General features: G+C 32.4%; 1 protein-coding gene across 1 annotated transcript; it reads right to left on the bottom strand.

Annotated features, from left to right (window-relative positions):
- Nucleotides 1–1273: 1273 nt before the first annotated feature.
- On the bottom strand, nt 1274–17263 carry LOC126830912 (SWI/SNF-related matrix-associated actin-dependent regulator of chromatin subfamily A member 5). Its single transcript, XM_050561417.2, has 23 exons — nt 17127–17263; nt 15084–15167; nt 14450–14634; nt 14106–14206; nt 12781–12881; nt 11453–11632; nt 10541–10696; nt 10116–10247; nt 9518–9586; nt 9100–9209; nt 8565–8701; nt 8300–8389; nt 7773–7894; nt 7209–7361; nt 6631–6763; nt 5884–6032; nt 5329–5562; nt 4773–5024; nt 4044–4160; nt 3601–3735; nt 3277–3489; nt 2566–2682; nt 1274–2250 (listed from the first exon to the last, which is right to left on the bottom strand). The coding sequence occupies exons 1-23, from the start codon at nt 17175–17177 to the stop codon at nt 2182–2184; spliced, it is 3090 nt and encodes a 1029-aa protein (XP_050417374.1). The 5' UTR covers nt 17178–17263; the 3' UTR covers nt 1274–2181.
- Nucleotides 17264–18485: the final 1222 nt, after the last annotated feature.

Genomic DNA, 18485 nt, shown 5'->3' with positions numbered 1-18485 from the left:
ATTTTCACAATATTGTAGTTTGCAAAGGGGTTAAAATTCCTGAACAGCTTTAATCATGACAGGGGTTGGATGGCCGAATGATAGCACGTGCAAGTTGTATCTTAAGGTCTGTCATTGATTCAACTGGCGTGGTTTCGATTCCCCACTTATACGTGACAAGGAGTAAGGTCCTCCGGTTTCCTCCCACTGCCACTGGTAAAGACCCCTACACACAAGCTATTTATTGATATAAAATTGAACCCCATTTCTCTCTCTCTTTAATCGTGACCGTGTTTATAAAATCAGACATAACAGATCACTACCAATATGTGTTTTCTGGTAGGACCAGAGCCATAATATATAGATGCATCTACATGTATTTATCAATTAACAATATTGCTTTCTTGGCCTGACCTTAGTGCTATTCAATTACAGAATCTTATCCCATTCCTACACATAAATCTTAAAGATACTATCCAACGTACAAACTGTGTGATTTGATGATATATTTGGAGTATAAACATATTCAAACTAATTAATCGGGTTGCCAGTTAGTGATACCCTGACATTTTTGCCCAGTGTTGCCCTGTGGGTGTTTTTCAGGTCATCCAGTATTTTTCTAGTAAGATTGGGGGTTTATACTTTCCATATAATCCAAATTTGCCATACTTTTATTGGAAATAAACATCCGATAGATACTTTTGGAACAATTATCTTTAAGCAGAACTATCATTCCATTCATTTTCTCTGAAACTCATTATTTTATGTTTGTTGTTTTCTAATGTTGGTCTATTAAACATACATTATGCAAGAGCTAATTCTGCCTATTGCAGACCTTTCTTTAGGCTTGAAATGTTATCTAAATTATTAATTAGACATTAATTAACTTATCCAGATCATAATCAGCTCTCGATGTCATTGCTAGTCTGCGATGTTTATTAGATTATGATACCATTTTTTTGCACTAATTTCAATCTTGATTTAATCATGAAATGGATAATCAATACTATGTTTTTTATCTTACCAACTTTAGTAATGATCATCGAGGCTAGGTTGAAAATTCAATCGCTAAAATCTTGGTTTAGAGTGGATTAATTTGACTAATTTTCAGCAAATTCCCTTTACATTCTCTAGTTTCTTTATATTAAAGTGGAAACTGCCAGCTCTTTATCTAATCTCCCATAATGAATCTTTAAACATACAATTGTGTAATAAAATGGTGCCCAAGAAGGCAGTTGATCAGAGTCTCTCAATATATGACTAATTGGGATGAAATATAACACAGACAACATAATATGTATTTTGTTTTATCTGGGATTATCGACTATATATATATATATAACACAGACATTTACGATAGCTGATATACTATACAGCAATACTATTAACTAGTTAAAAATAGATGATTCTATTTACATAATGTCAACAATGAGGTGGGGGCATGACTATTACCTTTTATTATTTATAGGAACATTGTCATCTACATTTACACAATATTTGACCTGACTTGTATTTACTACCAAAGCAAACCTTTTGGAACACATAAATGTCAATTTTCTGTCCATATCTTATTGGTTTTTAACACAAATCTAGCATGTACTTGCTGTCCTTTGCTACAAATTCCCAGACTACGTGAGTACAGATGATGTAGGACATATCTTAATATTTCTAAACCCACAATACCAATATACTTCAGTTTTGTGAACGACAATGTACCTGTAAAGATTTGTAGATAATTGATATGGCCAGAGAATATTAAATGGGAAGAAAAAAGGTATGTGGATGAAATTTCTAATCGAAGCAGATTATTTAGAATAATTTAACCATGCGTATTGATATTCACAAAATAAAATCATCACTTTCAAATATATTGACAGGAATTGTAAAAGATTTTGTCATCTCAGTGATTTCTCTATTTTCTTCAATAAGATGATCAAAATAGATGATTTGGCTGCATTGAAAATTTCTAAACTTTTATCAGTAGTTTGCCATCTTCAATAGGACCTCCACTTGGCCTATGGCAGTCTTGAGGGGTTTCATATGAATCAATTGGTAATAAATAGGTTACTTTGATTACTTCCTTTCAAGAAAAAACTGCTCCGTGACTATATTTACAATGATTGTATGTTCACAACATAGTGTTTAAAATATAAGATAATGAGGTGAAAGTTTTATGATAAGCACTTCAAGTACAATAAGAGTTTATTTTTTCTGTTTTTTAGGACGACCTCTGTTATCTGGTGTTCCATCTGCTTTTCGTTTGTTAGCACCCTGTAAAAACAAACGTCCCATATTAATACAATCTGATTAGAGAAATAACCTCAAAATATTCTTGTAAAGCTCAATGCCAGAAGATAAGTTGAATATATGTATTCAGTACAGAGTTGGGTTTATGAAGCTAGCTTATACTTAATGATTTGTCTTGAACACACACACACTCTATATTAGTTTTGCTACTTTCAGTAACTTGCAGAAGTATGAATGTAAAGTTAATGTACAAATCATACATAGAATGGGCCACCAACAACTAAGGCATTCTAGAGTGTGTCCAGATTTGAAAAATACAAGAACAATTATCAATAATACCTTGGGTGTTCCTGGTCTTGATCCTTTCTTTCGCTTTTCTGCCTTTTCTCTTTCTTCTAATTCCATATTTTCTCTTTCTATTAATGTAATTAATGTATTACATCTACGCTGTAATTCCTACAAATAAAACATTACAATTTACAATATAAAACTGAATTGGGTTTAATAACTTGTCAACAGAATATTGACATCATTTTGAAACATACCAATGGTAATTTTTATTTCTGGGGTTATGTGCGATGCAAGGCAACAGAATTTTGCTCAGGCAATGTGTCCTCTTTATGACTAGATACAGGTGGTGGTTCTCTACCCATGCCAGGATTCAAATCAACAAATACGGTTTAGTAAAATTATAGGTGGTGCTAATTTTGGCAATATCCCACTTATATTGTTTGCAGTGTATGTCGAATGTTTACCCAAATTGAACATATTTTGGACTAAACTGAACAAAGTTTGGATTGATATTTCTATAGAGATTCCACTTTCAGAATATTGTAGTTTGCACAAGATTAAAAAATCCTCAAATGATAAGAGACTTCAAGATAGTAGTTTAAAAGATTAAATAAAACATAATTCTAGGGTTGATACTATCTTGATCTTGATGTTCATGGATACATACAAGTTGTTCATCGGTAAAAAATTGACATTTTGCTATAGTTTTTTTTTTATCATTGTAAAGCATTGATAGTTAAATGTATTTTCTCCACTTACCATTGCTGTCCTCGATTTAATAAACCAGTCAAATCGAAACTGAGGTGCTTGCCGAACAGCTTGACGTAATTCATCATAAACATTTTCTTTATCAAAACCAAGTTTATGTAACATACACACTAAAAATCTATCTTCTTCTTCTGTATAATTTTTACCTTTGTTAGTACCATATTGTATTCGTAGTTGATGGAATGGTGCACGATATCTAGCCATCTAAAACAAGTAGAAACAATCAGCTTTAAATGAATCTAAAAACTTATTAGCAGAACTTTTACTGAGGTTTATTATATACTAGTTACTAGTAGGAGTTGTCAGATTTCGTACCTTGGCATCTAAAGCTTTCTTTATACCAATACGTCGTTGAATTCTGGCCTCACCACGATCAATCTGTGCCATAATTTTTTCAATATCCTGTAATTCATTGCATCGCTCCCAAAATACCGTAGAATACTGAATTACCTGTAAAACGGAGAAGAAAATATATTTACACACCATTGCAAGTAAAATGTTAGTATCATTTCTCAGAATATAAATTCAGAACGCCAAATATATATAGGTTACTATATCCTTCAAACCACCAAGTTTCTCAAATACGGGGTTTGAAAACTCAATTAGATATATAAGGGATAATAATTGAAACGGTAGCAGATAACGGTGCTTCATTTTTAGAATTTCTAAATTTATATTTACGAATTAGTATCAATACAAATTATTTCAATCTCCATAAATAATTGCAACTTTAACAGAAAAACATTTAGATAACTTACTTCTTCTGGGCTTTTTCCTTCCACTTCCCTTGCTATACTATCAATATCATCGCGACCATATTTCTCATTAGCTTTGATAAACTGTTGAAAATCTCGCTTCGACCAATTTGTGAAACCCTACAATAAATCAGTAATATAGTAAGTTCACAGAAGACGGATAACGGATTATTATAACTTTAAGCAAGATATCTGAACAAAGGTTAACTATAGTTTCAGACAGACAAAATCAAATGCAATTTTATTTGAAAAAAAAAACATTTTGGTTCAGAAATTATTAAAATTGATCAACTTTAACTTCAGTTATGGTCACTTTCAGTTCACGTGGGTTTCTTTTAATTTCATACTGAAAACTACCCGTTTGAGACAAATACAGTAAAATTATCTTATGTATATGATTACTATATTATCCTTTCACACACACCTGTCTTATTATATTTTACTTCCATAGCTACAACGTTTAACCAGTGTTGTGTACCAATTATACAGTTACGACACCCTTACAAGGTATTTTTCTACATAATTGTTGAACAACAATATCGTGAGATCACCATCAAAATTGAACATAATACTTGACATGTGACATACATCAACTGAATCCATAACATTTATCTATCTCTTGTATTATTCATTGGTTTGATTTATATTCCTAGAAAAAGATAGGCTGCCAGGCAATGAAACCATCAATCTCCACATCCCCTTGCAATCTGGATAACAATAATGTAAACTTACCCCATTACTGCCTTGTTTTAATAATTCTTCTTTCTCCTCTAATTCTTCTTCACCTAGAGGCTCAGCCTCATCTATTCTATCTTGTTCTTCTTTACGGATTTTATCAGCAGTATTTCCTAATTCTGGATTCTTGGGCACCCGATAGCCTATTGACTTACGATAAAAATAAATCTCCCGATCCAAAAGTTCAAATAATCGAGGAGGAAAGAACTGGAAATCTTGAATGTTGGGTTGTTTGGGTGGTCTAGGAGCCTACAATATACCATGTTAATATTTTAAATTTCCATTACATAAAAAAAAATATGTGTAATACGCTCAAATTGGGTAATTCAGAACATTACAGTGTTTAGATTGTGCTATTTAAGTGTGGCGCATCATTCATAGTAAAATGTGCTTCACTAGAAATATCTGATAAAATGATCAATTTCTGTTAACTATATTTCCCCAATGGTTTGACTAGATTTTCTACACACTGGTTATATTTTCAAGATCTTGTCTGTCATTAATGACAAGATTTTTTTGTTCCAAGTTATTATCACTACAGAGCATGCTTTACCTTGGGTGCCTTGGGTTCACTGACACGTAACGCTTCTCTGAAGTATGCATCAACAGCATAATTAGCTTTCCTCTCTCTCTTTGGAGGTTCGATCCATCCAATACCTCCCATTTTATGTTTCTCCCTATAATCTTCTCCTTCAAATTTATAAACACTATGTTCATTTGATTCCATGGTAAAATTCCGTAATGATGATTCTCCAAGTTGATCAAGTTTAGCTTTCATTTCCTCTGTCTGTAAATAAACAATTCAAACTTCAAAACAACAGAATAAATTATTATCCAGAGAGACAGTATTTTACATGTTAAGATTAAGTATTTCTTGACTAATTCAGTACTTTACAACTTTACAGATAATGAAAGATAAAAAAATGAGTAAGTATGGAAATATCTTTAAACAAGGGCAATTACTCTGGGAGAGTACTTCTCTGAAAATACTTATAGTTTGATAACCCAATGCTTACTATGTGAAATCTTTACCATAATACTAACTTTGACTGAAAATTTGTTAAGATGTTAATTCGGTGGATATATATTTTATAAATAAGTTACTTACTCTTTGTTCTCCCTTTGCAAGGATTTCATCCACATCTTCATCTGTAATTTCACTGTCTTTAGAAGCAAATACATGACTAGCACCATGTCTAATCATAGTTAATACTTCATCTTTACCTAATTTATTAGCGGCTTGATCTACTAGTCGACCTATAATATAATCAATTCAGATATCAATAGTTTGTTTGCAAACAGAGTTTAACTACTTGTTAAAAACACATTCTGACGATACATCCCCCACCACACCTCATAATGTACATCTAGCGTAATGTCTAATGTAAAGTAACCACTACACAGTTTAAAATAATGGAAATGTAATGAGTAATGGGGCATTTAAAAAGTAAAGAGTATTAGAAAAGAAATTAATTGCACTCCAAATATCATGTTAAAATCATCTAAATACACCATCATAATCATGTTCTTCTCCAATGTGCTAGGAGGGAAATTTTGCACGGACAGCAGCGCTACTGCCTACTCTTTATTTCAAATTCCAATAGTTAAGGGGTTTTTTTTTAAATGCACTACAACGTGTGCACAGGACCTTGGTTTTTAATACATCCAAACAACCAGACACTGTTCCTTGGCAGGTCTTTCATCCTGCACCACTGACATGGGGAAACCATATTGGAAAGTCCTGAGGAACTTTCTCGGCCAACATTGGGCCTCCCTAAAATATGTTAAGGGTCATGTTGATAACCAGTAAATTTTTCATAGCATACACAACTGAAAATGGCTACATGGAAATTACCTTGTTGTATAACTATACTGTCTAATTTCAGTTTAAGTTCAGCTTTTTCAACAATTCTTTCTTCTACTGTATTTTCTGTTATAAATCGGAATACTTTTACTTGTTTCTTCTGACCAATACGATGAGCACGATCCTACAATAAAATTAATAATTACAGAAAATTAAAGTATTATGGAATTTTTTTTTTTTTTCAACCATAACTTAATTAGCTATTTCATACCTTATAGAAACTTATATGGACTTTAAGTTTATACAATAATGTTGAACTTCAAATAATGTTAAATTAATATATAACACTAGATAACAATCAGACAAATTAAAGTAAATGAAGCTAGGCTAAAACTGTGTAATAATAAATGACCTAAATTAGACATAAGTACCTCAAAGAGAAATTAATTGATAAATATGTGTAAAGTCCATAACTGGCAAAATCATTCTATGCAATTTTCCATCTGGAGATAAATGCAATTCAGTAGCAAAAACCCTGCATATTCCAAGCCCTCCTAGTTAAAACACTGATAAATTATTTAGTTAATCCTGTGATGAATTCTATTAGCAACTGAATATTTTTTACATACCATAGCTTGTAAATCACACTGTGGATTCCAATCAGAATCAAATATAATAACAATATCAGCTGTTGCTAAATTAATACCCAGACCACCAGCTCTAGTACTCAACATAAATATAAACTTCTTACTACCAGGTAGATTAAAATCATTGATCGATTGCTGAAAAAAACAATTCATCTCTAATAAATAACATAAAATATTGTCTAATATAACAGTCCAGAAATAATGGATCATTGCTGAGTTAGAAGATAAACCCTCAAACCAGATTCAACAATATTCAATCCGTCTTGAGATAATAAGGGGTTGAAATGTCGTGCAACACACACCCCTTTCATTGACCAATCAAGGAAATATTTAATATGATCATAAGAATGACAACAGGTTTTCTGTTAACAACCCACATTGCGTATTTTACCAATAACAATTCATCTTGTTTTATTGTATTACATCAATACCATATGATTAAGCACATAGATGGGCAGCATACTGCATTTATACAAAATCTGACAATAACTTACTGCATTTTGTTTTTTGTTTAATTTATATAAGGATTATTGGAATAATACATACTTGTCTTTCTTCGTGTGGCGTTTGTCCATCTAATCGACAATAATCAAACTGTCTCCAAAAACAATAATCTTCTAATATATCTAACATACGTGTCATCTGACTGAAGATTAACACTCGAGAATCTGTAACAAACCATTTAATAAATAACATTAGGCTAACAAAACCTCTGATTTTCATACTTTAGCCAATCTAGATGGACATATGCATATACTGATGAAAAATAATCACTGCTTTGAATTAATACACTTTGTACAAAATATGGACATTGTGGAACTCCGATACAGCATTACCTTTTTACTTCAGTAATAATTAACTTTAATTTTCACTGGTAGTACGTTAACAGTGTGTCATTGGTTGGTGCACATGCTTAAAAAATGTATTGCAGTCACGATCAACTGGTATCCAGTGGTCTTATACAGTCCTAACATTTATCTTATCGACAACTGCTATGATCACATTCTACATGCCCCAACTTCTGCACATATCAGCTGATGTTCTGTGAATACTCTGTAGATAAACATACATACCTTGTGCTTTTAGTTTTGGCAAGAGTCTATCTAGGATTACCATTTTGCCACTGTTTTCAAATATATGTTTATCTGTTGTGTAAGGAGGTCCTAAAAACAAAAAAAACTTTTAAACTATACATCTACCTCATCTCTGATATCAGGGAATGTTTTTATCAGGTTAAGCATTCCTTGGCATACATTCACTGGTAGGCATGCTACATAAAATAAGTCTCTTATGACATAAAACACAATCTGTATTAGCCAATCAATCCTGATTACTTACCAGGTTCAGCACCATCAAATAAATATGGATGATTACAACATTTTCTCAACTGCATAAGAATATTCAAGAGCCTCATTTTATCTGATTTACCAGCTCCATTCACTACATCAATATCCTTCATCAGAATCTTAGTATACCTAAATACAATGAGATATAAATAGATGTATACTTCTTTAAAACTTATTTAACCATACTCCAGCAAGCACTTTACCTCGATGATGTTCTTAACTTATCCATTACCACGAAGTGAACTGTGTTGAACTTTACACCACATTTACACTATAATACACCTTCAGAATGATTTGGGTGTAGTATTGTTCTACACTATAGACAATATAGTAGTATGTTGTCTGTCATACAATGATGACCCTACTGTATTAGTAGTTATAAAATAAAATAAAACCAAGTATGAACAATCCAAACCATTAGACAAAATTCGAAGTCCAAAAAAAACGGTATAGGCAAAATAGTGTAATACGGCAAAATAGTGTAATCAGCATATGGACTGTTCACCGTGTACAAATACAATATTTACCATTCTCTCTGCATGGCTGATAAACCAACAAATATCTTGATTTCTTTCTTAGGTAATAGAGATTTTTCTACCTCTGATTTGATACGTCTCAGTAAAAATGGTCTTAAAACCTGAAAAAAAAATTGAACAATACATCCAAATTAAAGTTGTAATGATAAAGATAGCTGTTCAATTATTTGGTTACAACTGGACTCGTTATCTTATTGTATTATTAGACTATATTTAGAATCAATATACATTATAAATTATGGTCATGATAGACAAAACACTATTGCATATAAAAACAAAAATAAGTTTATTTCAGTACACATAATTGGAAAACTTTGTACAGTCTGGGTGCATATAACACACTGGGTGGATTGCATGCAAGTAGAGAAATTACTGAAGATGGATAATATTATATGAACAAGTTACTTACTGCATGCAATCTTTCCACTAGTTCCTGATCTCCAAGACAATTGTTTGTATTAAACCAGGAATCAAAATCCTATAAAATAAATATAATTTTAAATTAAATATTTTCAAACATTTGTAATACTTTCAAATTTTTAGAAATGATAATTATCTGGGGTTTTATTAATTTCATAGATCTATTTCTACCACCAATCAAATTAAAATAATATCTTTATTTTGTTTGCTCTTTACGGTTTTGATTTTCTACACTATATATAAAATATATTCAGAATAGCTGGAGTTCAGCAGTTGAAGTTGACTGTTATCCAAGAGACTTCATAGTGAGAGTGAAATGAAAATTAATGTCCACTCAACACAAAATTGTTCAATTCAGGACTGACACAATGCATCTTTATTTCAGAGGGGTCTGTAAAAGTGGTACCCACAAAAAACTATTTGGTAGGTGACACTACTCCTGTCCTACAAGCGTGGGATCGAAACCCAAAGACTTGACTGAATAACAAACCATTCAGGCGTCCTAACCCCGGAAGGGATATGAGATTATAATGGAATACTTCAATGAAAACAAACTGAAAAACAACTGGTTTTAATTATATACTTACATCAGCAGAGTTAAATACATCAGGAAGTAAGAAATTTAACAATGCCCACAATTCGTGAAGGTTATTTTGTAATGGTGTACCAGTGAGTAATAGCCTGTTAGTTGACTTGAATTCTCTCACGATCTCAGATAACTAGAAAAAATATTGTTAGTTTTATTTCATGTTCTTAAATGGTTGTCTCCCCTGAAAAGGCTTCTCTTTAGATAATACAGACATCTATTACTTAATAACTATTATGGAAGATATTATTTGACATTTCATATTTGTTTTACAATGTCTCAAAAATTCTATTTGACTAAATTTAATAAAAAATCATGCTCAATTCAAATGTTCCACAACAATAGTCTGGTAAGATATGAATCCATTACAATTAGACAATCTACACATTGTTATGTTACATAAACCTGACATTAAGTTAAACTTACTTTTGATTTTTCATTTTTAATTCTGTGAGCTTCATCAATAACTAAATATCGCCAGTTAAACTTTTTAAAGACTGATTTTTCACGTATAACCATTTCATATGATGTAATACACACGTCCCATTCACCGGGTAAAAGCGTATCTCGAATTATTTCTGCCTGTAAAGATGAAATATGTTAAACAAAATGAAATTATACTTGTAGTCTTACAGGCGTTGAGTAGTCTAAGATAGGCACTAACTTTTCAACACCAATCTTATTAAGACTTTGCATACTTGTTCCAAGTGTGAAATAACCCGGAGGAAACATAACAATCTGACCGTTTGTTCTGTAATAATAGAGATGCATGCCGACAGAAATAAACTATGTAATGAGAAGGTTGTCCCGACCTAGATCAGCTCTTGAATAAATTATGACATACAGATCGGTCACATCATCCGCAGTAAACGATCTTGGCTGCCCCCCAGTAACAGTTTCAACCTGGACCATTCGCGGATCATTCAAAGAATTTATCGATTATAATATAAACCTCTTTTGGACATGCATTAGCTTTCTTTCTTCATGCCAAATTTGATGCAGGCAAAAATAAGAATATTACCATGCTTTTGGGCTAAGTTTGGAACATAGTCGGTAAATATAATTAGTATTTTTTGGATGATTAATATGTAGTTTATCACCCCAAATAACAAAAAATGACATATCTTATGAACAAAACTTAGAATGCTAGCTTTAAAATGTGCATTTTAGAGTACTCAATGCCCGTAACTGTTAAAAAAAGAAATTACATCTAAGGTACAGTCTTATGGATTTAACGATATGTGTATATTATTATTAAAACAAATTTCGTATAAGAGGCCCATCATAAATCTATGGCTACATCAAAACAACAAATTTCGTGACATAAAAAAGCCTTACCCTCTGTTCCTGAGATCCAATCATGCAGACTGTCCTCAAAGAAGGACACCATCTTTTAAATTCATTCACCCAGTTTGACAATGTTGATTTGGGACAGATGACTAAATGAGGAGATGGAATGCTACGATAATGTTTCATGTAACCAAGTAAAGATATTGTCTGCAAAGTCTTACCCAAACCCTATAAAGATAAAAAAAAAATAACATATTCATAAGACATCCTTTTTATCACTTTGTTCTGAAAGTAAGACTTTCATATTCCTGAAAAAGCTAGAGTAAATTTAAAGTCAATCGGATATTAAGGGGAGGCAAGGGTCGACAAATGTCAATTTTGACTCAAATTATCGATTTTTTATATTTGCATATTTGTGATGTTCATTCATTTTTATTTCACTTGTAATTAAAGAAAATACATATAAAGTGGTTTATGATAGAAAAAATGCACTTTTCAACACTCTTGCAATTCAAATTTTGCTGTTTTACCTCTTTATGTCTTAATTTCTCAAAAAGTAAAATATCAACAGTCGACAACCTTACAAAAAATCGTTCTTGAAAAGTTTACAACAGATATGTCTGAAACTTACACACATACTTAAGTAATGTTAGTTCCATGCAAATAAGGATTTTCAGTACCCTAAATGAATTTTTAGTGTAGTAAATTGGCATTTGAAATCTCTCATTGAAAACATTTTTCATAATTTTTGTTTTGTAGACATAGAATGACATGTAAGGACACAATAACAACACTATATTGATAACTGCACAGAGATAACACTATATTGATAACTGCACAGAGATATGTCCTAGGAACATTTTAAAAAAAGTTCCAGGCTTCTACCTTTGATACTTTCAGAGAACGAATTTTTTTAAGCAGTAAAAATGATTTTTTTTGTTTCCATGGTAACCAGTAAAGCAGATTCCCCCAAAACTGCTGATTAGCCTATTTTGTCGATGTGAACAATTCCTGAAAATTTCAAGTTGATAGCATTATTAGAAGCCAGTTATTTTAAAATTCATATTTGTCGAGCAGTGCCTCCTCTTAACTATAGCCTCTACAGCATCAACAAGATATTTGAAAGAGATCAAGGGCCATAATTTTAGCAGTAATTATTGGAAATTGTTGAAAATCATAAGACTTCTTCATCTCATGACTTAACACTGTGTATAAATTTAAGTCATTCGGATATTAACTTTAGCCTCTAGATGGCGATACGGAAACAAAATATTAATAATATATAAAGATGAAGCAAATTTAACACTTTATTTCAACCAAAATCAAAGAGCTGTAGCTCCTCAAGTTCTACGTTATATTGTCACCAAATAACCTACCATCTCATCTGCTAAAATACCATTTATACCATTTTCATATAATGATATCATCCAGTTTAATCCTCGAACCTGGTAATCTCTCATTTCACCACATTTAATATCTGTAAAATAAATATACTTTTATTATTATCGTTAAAATTTTTTATATAGCGCCATTTCCACAAAGATTGCTCAAAGGCTATGCATAAAATTTATTGGCAAGTTTAAACAAGCCAATAGTGAGGTTGACGCCCCCGTCGATATGTACGAAACTTCACAGACAACGCCAGCAGGTTCTAACCCATATGCCAGACACTAAGTTCTTTGTCATACTTATGTATCCATGAATGGATCGTGGCCAATTTTATCCTGTACGTGCTACTTTCGTCTTTTATTAGATGATAATATTTTAATTTACCGGGACATGGTACATGTACCTAAGCGAGATAGCGAACTTAGTCATGAATATCCAGACTTAATTACAAATTGTATTAGAAAATTATTAGTAGTATTGAACTGGAAGATACTGATTATATCACCTAGCAACCAACGTACCATGCAGCATGTTTAGATTTAACAGACATATTCCTAATGAAGGGGTTATACAATTTCTGTCTCCGAGATAATAAAAAAAGAAGGAAGTTCCTGTGAATGCGTGCAAAGAAAACAATGGAATTAAATCAGAACTGCTCGGTGAAATCGAAACCCAGTTGTCACCCGGAGTTCGCCACTCAAGACAGAAACAGTTTTCAACAATGGAATTTTAATAAAAAATCTAAGATTGTGTGAATCGCACTTCAGACTCTTGGAATGGGATTTTGGCTAATCAATAAAATATTTCTATCGTATTCCACAGATTCGATTTACTTTTTCCAATGTGATACCGCTTAAATTGAAACCTGGATGTAATGTAACTACACACAAAGTTTCACCACTCCCAAAGTCTCCACCGATCAAATTGCTTATAGCTCTGCTTACCCCGAGCCAAAAATACACATTATCGAACTTAGTCAAGGCATTGATATAATGAAATTATACACCAAGTTTTATCACTCTCGCTTAATTAGAACCACTTTTATCATGTCTCAAAGCATAAAGGATTGGGTGACATATATATTCCCATTCCTACACAAAATATGGTTTATCCAAATGTAGCTATCGTTATCTATTTCAACTGATTAGTATATTAAGGCTGGTAATTTACTGAAAATTTGTGGGATTGTTTTTGCCCAATAAAATCCTATTCAAACATTTTTTATTAACAATTTCTTACTCAAATACCACACAGTGAAAAAAACTGATTGCGACATTTTGATTAACATATTTGAAACATTATGTATACATACATTTAGGACTTTCATCAAATCTAGTAATAACAGCATGAGCTTTACGAGCATCAGATAATAATTCTTCATCTTCTTCTTCTTCTGTACGTCGATGACGATGACTACAATTATTGTTATTAAAAGATAAAACTTGTTAAGGAAGTGTAATATAAACAAGAATTGTGAAGTTAGCCTACAATTAAAAGCAATACTGAGTCATCAACATAATATTGACTGAGTGCTTTCCGAAAGAAGCTTAATAAATAAAAGAATATTTTGAGTTGTCACATCTGTTTGATGTAATATTCAATTTATGATATGCCGTAGGCCTACATATTAGTTTATAAATTCTAACAAATTCTTACTCTCCAGCTACCAAAAGTCTTGTCTTTTCATCCATTTTCTTTGCTTTTGGTCTTCCTGGTTTCATTTTCAGGGGAGAAGTGGGAGGTCCAGCTCCTTGCGCTTGCATCCCCCCCATTTGCATAAAATGGCCAAACAATTCTGTTTGTTGAAGTAAGAAATCAAATCTGTGGGTTCTGTCAGTTTCCTAAAGAAAAAAGTAAAAGGCATCTTACAAACTCTTGGCACATTTATTGTAATCAACATTGTCTTTAACATGGTACTAATTGAAAAGGCATTCCTACAGATTTTAGTTTGTTACATTTTTGTTATATTTTAAAGAGTCCTATATACTTCCTCTTGAGTTATAAATCTAAACAATACAGTGAAAATTTCCATAAAAATTCATAATTACTTTACAAAATTTGTCTTTTACCATTATTTGTACGTTTTTGTGAAAATAGCCCAAATACGGTAGTGATTTTCATTTTGCGATTTACGCCCAACCCTAGTTTTTGAAGTGAAATTATTGACGAGGGTGTTGACAGAAATAAACAGATACATTTCACTACATGCCTAGATTTTTCTATTGTAAAGTAGAGAATCCATAGACAGTATCAAGGTCAAATTTATGATTTCTAAGCTTAAATATCTTACAATTTTCTCTTCAAAGTCAGCATCTTGCTCTGGATTTTTAGGCTTGGGTGGTGTCTTTAACAGAACAGAAGGACCTTGTACAGGCTGAAAGCAAAAATATTGTGTTCATCAAAAATGCATTATCAACATTAGTTTTCAGATTATTGAATTCCGAACTGTCGACTAATATATAAGTAGTCGATAGGTCGGAATTCAGAATTCAATAAACTGAAGAATGATGTTGATCATGCATGACATATATATTATATATAGTTAGTCTACATCAGTGATTCTCAACCAGTGTGCCGCGGAATTGTGAAAGACACACTAAGAAAATGCAAAAAACCACATGATCCTAATGGAGTAATCGCTGATAAGTTCATAGATGTGCCGCAGAATTTTGAAAGGCACACTAAGAAAATGCGAAAAACCACACGACCCTAAATTCGCTGATAAGTTCATAGATGTGTTTTTCTTTATTTAGTTTAAAGACAATCTATGTTTCTATGACTAGTCTGTCTACGATTGCATTTGTATGTCATCTGACTTGTACCGCTATTTTTGTCATGTGTTTCAAGGTGTGCCATTGGCAAAAAAAGGTTGAGAACCACTGGTCTACATTTTGGTTTCTATCTGAAAAAGCGGGTTTTACAGCCATTCGACTCTTGACAATAGTAACATGGTAATTTCTGGACTAATTTATTATGGAAGAGGTTTTTATTTTAAACAATGTGTTTGGATTTATAAGAAGTTGGATTAAACAGACCAAGAGGTTAACCCAATGATCTATCTCTTGTGTCATGTACAAACAAAATATGGAATCCATGAGAACGGGTCTTATGTTTTAATACAGTACATGCATAGACCACCCAGTCACCCAATTCCACGACAGATGAGATCTATAATACAATATCTTTGCTATATAATTTTGATTTTTTGTTACCAACTCACGGTGTCCATACAATCATAACATGTTTACTTACTTAGTAGTCTTTGTATTGTAAATATGCTTGGAGTTGCAACCCCCACTACTCTTACATCACAAATCTGACAATTGTAGAGAGAGAGAAATGGGGGTTAACATCCACTGTTACAAACTAGGTCATTTTGAGAATAACATATGGTTCAAGTTTATTTCAATAATTTGCTGGCGCATAGGGGTCTTTAGCAGTGAGAGGAAACCGGAGAACCTAGAGAAAACCCACGAGGTTGGATGGGCAACCCTACTCCCTTTCTGACAACTGTACAATGTATATCAATGATCTAAGATAAATATTTCTTTTTTTTCTAATAAAACTGGGTCAACAAACTGAAGTTAGACATATCTTCTGTGATTTAAAGAGTATCGTAGGTAGGGCATACATGTACAGTTATTCTATTTAGACATTACCTTTCAGTCCAGTCAAGATTTTTTTGTTTTTATTACTATTTTTATTAGAATTAGGGTCATGTTTTTAACCGATCCTTTTTAGTACCGTAGTTTAGTAGCGGATCGTCACTATATAGCTGCAATTTGAATTACCAGCTCCTCCCTACGTTTGTTCTAACTTCTAAGGCTATTTTGGAATCCTTACCGACTATTTATTTTACACCGTGATTCTTCTTTGTTCGCCAAGGCAAAAGGAATCTTTTCTCGTCACTTCTGATCTGACACAAATTTAGAATAATTCAACACTATTTTCACGTAGAATTTTGCATTTCCAAAATAGCCTAAGAACAGAGGTGGGGAAGAGTGGTATTGTAATTGTCATATTGCAGCTATATTTCTAGGGACCGATAGGAACCGGAACGGTCACCAGAGAGCTTTCCTAACTAAAAGGAATTATTTTTTAGGTGAGTGTGCACTAGGGGAATTGTTGAAAATAAAAAATCATGTAGGCTAGTACAACCCCAAGATCAATGATATGTAGAATCGGACAGTCTAAGGCTATGAAACTGATGAAAGGCAAACAAACAGATCACAACTTTCAACTTTCAAGTCTCTTGTTTTTAGTTTTACTTGGAAATTAGAGTCAAGAGATAAAATTAAAATAGATTTGAAATCAGAATCAAAGAAATTTATACCCCTGGTGATTCTGCTTCCTGATCCATACTTTCAGCTTCTGAGTCAGACATTTTGTGAAGGTATAAATTGAAAAATACAAATTATAGATTCTTTGTGCTAATGTTCATTAGACATTCAGCAGATTGGCGCGGCGCGGTGTGCCGAAACCGGATATAGAGTTTGCGCATGCGTTTCCAATATTTATTTTTGTTTTTGCTTTTGACGAATAAATGCATTTTATTCAGGCTATAATAGCTATGATTTTATCAATTTCATACAACTCATTTGCAAATTTACGAAAATCCCCCTGAATGTAGGACTATTTGACCATTGACATTTTCTGGACAATGATCGATGTCAACGCGATCCGTAAAATTTATAATGTATGGAGTATTATGGCCGCAAAAAAGCTGTTACAACCCATTGATTGCATTAAAGGCGCATTAACTCAAATTCTAGCGGTAGTACTTGTGGGTTATGGACAAAAGGGCAAACATTTTTTATTAATTGCAACATTGAGATTAAAATGATTTAACCTTTATATAATTTATTATGAATATAAATTTAAGTAGTTAAGTCTCTAACTCATTATCATCTAAAGTCTTCGACATTGAAAACAAGAATTATTTGTCAATTTAAATCAACATTGATGTTGTGATCTTACCAGGAAAAGATGGGCTTCTGGTCCCAATTTAACAAAGCATTCTCAGACTTAACCATACATTACGCAAGAGCTAAATCTGCCAATTGAAGGTTTTTTTTTAGGCCTGAAGTGTTATCTAAATTATTAATTAGACATTAATTAACTTATCAAGACCATAATCAACTCTCGATGGCATCGCTAGCCTGCAATATTTACATGATTTGGGGGGGGGGGGGGTTAAGCAATATTTTTATTCAGATTTGTATCTGAATAGGGATTGGGGAACAGGCAAAGCCCATATTAAACTCCTCTCCCTGGATTAGAACCGGGTCTGCTGCTTCCTATTATATCAAAAAATGAATAATCAAGGCTATGTTTTTTTATCGTACCGACTTTAGTAATGATGATCGAGGCTAGGTCCAAAATTTAATTGCTAAATATTCAGTTCAGGGTGGATCAATTTGATTGAAATTTTCAACAAATTCCCTTTACATTATCTACTTTTTAACTATTATAGTGAGAACTACCAACTCTTTATGTAACTCCCATAATGTATCTCTAAGTTAAGAATTATTCAACTTCCAATCACTGTTTATCAGAAATATCTTTGATCCAGAAATATAAAACGTTGCATACAAAAAAGATAGGCATATGGTATACACGTCAGGTAGCGTTAGAAAATAATTGGTGGACAAGTTCTGCAATTTCTTCCTAAGAAATATACAAGAATGTCACA

This window comes from Patella vulgata, chromosome 8, assembly GCF_932274485.2.
Source record: "Patella vulgata chromosome 8, xgPatVulg1.2, whole genome shotgun sequence".
Classification (NCBI taxonomy): Eukaryota; Metazoa; Mollusca; class Gastropoda; family Patellidae; genus Patella; species Patella vulgata.
Note: the sequence above shows the minus strand (reverse complement) of the source record. Positions and strands in the feature narration are given on the sequence as shown.